This window comes from Tribolium madens, unplaced genomic scaffold, assembly GCF_015345945.1.
Source record: "Tribolium madens isolate multiple individuals breed KSU strain unplaced genomic scaffold, Tmad_KSU_1.1 Scaffold_7;HRSCAF=85;Tcas5.2_LG10, whole genome shotgun sequence".
Lineage (NCBI taxonomy): Eukaryota > Metazoa > Arthropoda > Insecta > Coleoptera > Tenebrionidae > Tribolium > Tribolium madens.
The window spans coordinates 10931801-10937318 of NW_025401050.1; the positions used below are offsets into that span (position 1 = coordinate 10931801).

Below are 5518 nucleotides of genomic sequence, written 5' to 3' on the forward strand. Positions count from 1 at the left end.
ATCAAATTAAAGCCTCGTTGGAAATTTCATGAAAATCGCTCAATTTTTAACAAAGTCAGAAATTTTTCCTAAGCCTAGTCCCAAAATTGACAAATTGAGGGCTAAAAACCCCCTTCAAAAATTTGGAAATTCTTTTTAAAAGCACATATTTCAAATTTCTAGTCCTTTAAATACACTTAGTGCACATTTTGTTACAATAGGAGCCATATCAGGGTCGTACTCAGCAATTTTTTGATTCAAAATGGTCCAATAATAACTCTTTTCAAATTTCTCCCACAAGTGAGAAAAATTTGGGTTTTTTTTTCACAAAATATGGATTACTTATATCAAATTAAAGCCTCGTTGGAAATTTCATGAAAATCGCTCAATTTTTAACAAAGTCAGAAATTTTTCCTAAGCCTAGTCCCAAAATTGACAAATTGAGGGCTAAAAACCCCCTTCAAAAATTTGGAAATTCTTTTTAAAAGCACATATTTCAAATTTCTAGTCCTTTAAATACACTTAGTGCACATTTTGTTACAATAGGAGCCATATCAGGGTCGTACTCAGCAATTTTTTGATTCAAAATGGTCCAATAATAACTCTTTTCAAATTTCTCCCACAAGTGAGAAAAATTTGGGGTTTTTTTTCACAAAATATGGATTACTTAAATCAAATTAAAGCCTCGTTGAAAGTTTCATCAAAATCGCTCAATTTTTAGCAAAGTTAGAATTTTTTATAAGTAGTCCCAAAATGGACAAATTGAAGGCTAAAACCCCCTTCAAAAATTTCGAATTTTTTATAAAGCACATATTCCAAATTACAAGTCTTTTAAATACACTTAGTGCAAAGGTAGTCACAATAGGAGCTAAATCAGGGTCGTACTCAGCAATTTTATAATTCAAAATGTCAAAAATCAAAATTGTGTTTTTTTTTTCACAAAATCTGAATCACTTAGTTCAAGTTAAAGCCTCGTTGAAAGTTTCATCAAAATCACTCAACTTTTAGTAAAGTTACAACATTTTTTTTAGTAAGGGTGCTAAACTAGCCCCAAAATTTTGCCAAAATTGGGCTAAAATCATCCTTGAAACGATTCTAAAAATCATTTTATTGTCAATAATCATAAGGTTTGACAACTATACATATCTAGTGCTCATTTTGTATGGCTAGAGACTAGAGGGCATTTTTCGAAATCAAAAAAAGTCCAAAAATGATTTAGCTCCGATTGCTTTGAAAATCGAAATTTGTGTGTTTTTCGCCTTGCTGAATGATAGTATTGTGTTTTTTTTTGTGAATTTTTATTTTCATCGCGATCAATCACCTCATTCGCCTCGTGTAATTATTAAAACAATTCGGTGAGCGTGTTAACGAAGGGTAATTTTTGTGCAGCTGTATGTGAGAGAGGACAAAACAATTACTCATCTTATTACCGATGTTACGTAAACACAGTAATTGACCTCAAAGCCCTTATGGCCTTTCCATTAATGTGAGTCAAACAGCTCGAGGAGAGGAGAGATCTCAGAGACGACCAGTGGCTTTTAATTAATAAACACACAACATTCAGTGACATTTGACACGTGAAGATCATGTGAATAACGACGATCGAATCGGTAATCATAATAATGAAGCTTGTTAAAAGTGACTTGAGACTTGGAGAATTTCTCTACTACAACACTTGATTAGATTTAATTTAATTTCGGTGAAACTCGCACTTATTTTCTAACTGGAATTATTTTAAGAACTCCAAGTTTCTTTGTGTGCTTACTAAAAATAAAATAGGATCGTAAAAAAAAACGAGTAGTTTGTTACGGATTAAAGCACACATTTGAAATTAATTGGCCGCATACGTGGTGGTAATTAAATTAAAATACCAATTCGTAATTATTAGAAAACTTAAGAGCTTTTACGTAATCGATAAATGAAGCTAAACTACCAACACAAAATTAAAATTGTGTCAAAAACAAAAGAAACAAAGCAAGAAAATTTCTTTAATTAAGACAAATTTCAGTAAAAATTGAGCTTTTTTGAAAAAAGCAAAATCTTGTAGAACTTTTTTGAAAAAAATTTGGTAAAAACGCCATCTGAAAATGTCAAAAATAGCAAAAAATATTGTCAAAAACAAAACTTAGATCTATGTGGTCAAGTGCGTCTCTTAATTGAAAAATTGTCAAAAACAGCAATAATTTATATAAAAAACGACAATAATATTTATCAGAAGCATAAACCGTTTCAAATTGTGAAAAACAGCAACAGTCGTTACAAAAAAAAAACAAAAGTCGTAGGTAAAACTCATTTTGAATTTTAATTACACCATGTTAAAATATCAAAAACAGCAATAATAATTTGTCAAAAGCATAAAACTATTAAAAATTGCTACAAAAACCTTCTCAAATTATCAAAAAAAAAGTGTTGTCACAAACGTCAGGAACGTAAAAACTAATAATAAACACTTAAGTAAACATGCAGTGTCAAAACAGCAATAATCGTTGTCAAAAACACAAATAAACTCTAAATTTTTTCAGTCAGGTGCAACTTTCAATAAACAATTTAGTAAAAAATGGCAAAAATAACAATAATAATTTGTCAAAAGCATAAAACAATTTAAAAAAAAATTGCTACAAACAACTCAAAGTGTCCAAAACAACAATAATAAAGATAACAATACAACATAAAAACAACACAGTCAAATGTCAAAAACAGAAACAACCGTCCGTCAAAAACGTAATAGAAAAACAATTTGGTAAAAATGTCAAGAATAACAAGAATAATTTGTCAAAAAAGCATAATACAATAAAAAATTGCTATATATCAAATTGTCAAAAACAAAAGTAATCGTAAAAAACACAGACAAATGTCAAAAACAGAAACAAAGGTTAGAAACCTTAAAACGTAAATTTATTTACTCTTAGTAAAAACTTTACTAAACATTCAGTCTGAAAATGTCAAAAACAGCAATAAGCATTGTCAAAAACATTGTCAAAAACACAAATAAACTGTAAATTTCTTCAGGCATGTGTGACTTTTAATAAACAATTTGGTAAAAAATGTCAACAATAAAAAGCATAAAACAATTAATTGTCAAAAACAATAACACTTTGTCAAAAATACAGTCAAATGTCAAATCCGAAACAATCGTTAAAAACATAAAAACCGAAATTTTTATGACTTTAGCAAAGACTTTAATAAGCACAAAGTCTAAAAATATTAAAAAACAGCAAAAATTGTCGTCAAAGACATAAAAACTTCAAATTTATTTAATTATGTGCTACTTTTCATAAACAATTTGGTAATAAATGTTAAGAATAGCAATCGTAATTTGTCAAAAAAGCATAAAGTAGTTAAAAAATTGAAATTGTCAAAAACAGTCAAATATCAAAAACAGAAACAAACGTCAAAAACGTAAAAACCGTGAATTTATTTACTCATGTATGACTAAACATGCAATCTAAAAATGTCAAAAACAGCAATAATCATTGTCAAAAACACAAATAAACTGTAAATTTCTTCAGTCATGTTCGACTTTTAATAAAAAATTTGGTAAAAAAAATCAACAATAACAAGCATAAAATAATTAATTGTCAAAAACGCAGTCTAAAAATGTCAAAAATAACAATAATTGTTGTCAAAAACACAGTCAAATGTCAGAAACACAAACAATTTATTTGAAAAAATTGGCACAAACACACTAGAAATATCAAAAAGAGAAAAAAATAATAGTCAAAAACATTATTTTCCAGTCCTGTAAGATCTGCAACAAAACCTTCGCCAATGTCTATCGCCTCCAACGTCACATGATCAGTCACGATGAGAGTGCCGTACTACGCAAGTTCAAATGCACCGAATGCGATAAGGCCTTCAAGTTCAAACACCATTTGAAGGTAAGTCCTATTAAATTTTTTCGAATTTCTCTCTCTCAAAAAAAAAAATAATCCTCTCAACAGGAACACATTCGAATCCATAGTGGCGAAAAACCCTTCGAATGTCCCAACTGTGGTAAACGTTTCTCCCACTCAGGATCCTATTCTAGTCACATGACATCGAAAAAATGCCTCGTGATGAACTTAAAATTGGGCCGTGCACGTCCAAACACACCCCAAAATCATCATCGTCCAATCAAACGTTCAACAACAAATAATAACATCACAACAAGTCCAAATCACAATACTTATCTTCCAATTCTTCCCAAATATTCCGAATTCCTTCAACCACCATTCTATTTGGCACCACCCATAACCCCATATTTGGGGCACATCTTCGAACAATTGCAACGACCACCACCCCCACCACCACTAGACGATTTCAACAACACCACTCAACCAATCAAAATCGAAGAAGAGGCCAAATCGTGTACTTCAAGTGATTTAGTGATGGATGAGGAGGAAACGAAAGAAGATGGGGGTACCACCGCCCCCAATGGAGACTTGGAGGCGGTAAAACGCATCCTTGAAACTGTCAACGCAACTGTAACCAAACAGTTGTTACAGGCAAACATAACGAAATTCTCATCGGAATCATCATCAAGTGACAACTCTTTGGGACATTCCCCTAAAATCACTCCAACCAATGATGGTGAATGTAGTGAAGGTCTTGCTGCAAAACTTGAAGATTGTGTAACAGTAAAAGAAGAAGAAGAAGAAATTGATAGTGAATCTGTCACAACTACAGATCATGTCTCGGAAGATGGCCGTAAAGTTCGTGTACGTTCGTTAATCTCCGACGAACAATTGAAAGTACTCAAAGACAACTATGCGTTAAATCCACGACCAAAACGTGAAGATTTAGAGAAAATAGCCGATTTGATTGGTTTTCCAGTGCGTGTTGTACAAGTATGGTTTCAAAATACACGTGCACGTGATCGACGTGAAGGGCGCCTTATACAGGTGCCCTATAGTCCGGCCCTGAGATACCCTTTGGTGCCTTCCTCCTCACTCACCATAACATCTTACAATGAACAACCGTTAGATTTGTCAACGAAACGTGGACCACCATCATTGGATGATTCCTCACCAGGTAGTTCCCCCCCTCCACGACCAGAATGTGTCGATGAAGCTGTTAATTTAACACATAAATCACCATCGCCCATTGATTTTAATAATAGTAGTAGTCGATTGGCCCAAATTTTAGCACAACCGAAATTATCAATGGGTATGGGTTTGGTACCAATGGAACAATGGGATTTACCCAGTTTGTCACAATTGATTACGAATCGTTTGAATAGTTTAAGTCCGAAGATTGAAGAAGATGAGAAGAGGAGTAAAGTGTCACAATATGTTTTGAAGGGTTTAGGAAGTCCGATTTTGGGTGGTGGAGGAGGTGAGGGGGAGATTGAAGGGCAATTTAGTTGTGATCAATGTGATAAGGCGTTTTCGAAGCAGAGTTCATTGGCGAGGCATAAATATGAGCATTCAGGTAAGGGATTAATTTGATTGGTTGAAAATTTAAGCGGGAAATTCAAATTTTGGAAGCTTGGAATTTTTTTTACACAAAAATTAAATAAAATTATTAGAATTTTGGTTTTTGAAAGGCCAGAATCTTAATT

General features: G+C 32.4%; 1 protein-coding gene across 6 annotated transcripts in view; it reads left to right on the forward strand.

Annotated features, from left to right (window-relative positions):
• Positions 1-5518, forward strand: part of LOC123009669 (zinc finger protein 1) — a 299559-nt gene that overhangs the window by 290203 nt on the left and 3838 nt on the right. For 4 of the 6 annotated variants that reach the window (XM_044406126.1, XM_044406129.1, XM_044406130.1 and 1 more), the window contains 2 exons: positions 3717-3857; positions 3921-5388. In XM_044406126.1, coding sequence (XP_044262061.1) covers positions 3717-3857; positions 3921-5388 — 1609 coding nt within the window. The remainder of the gene's footprint in view (positions 1-3716; positions 3858-3920; positions 5389-5518) is intronic. The other 2 variants (XM_044406127.1, XM_044406128.1) reach the window with 2 other exon arrangements.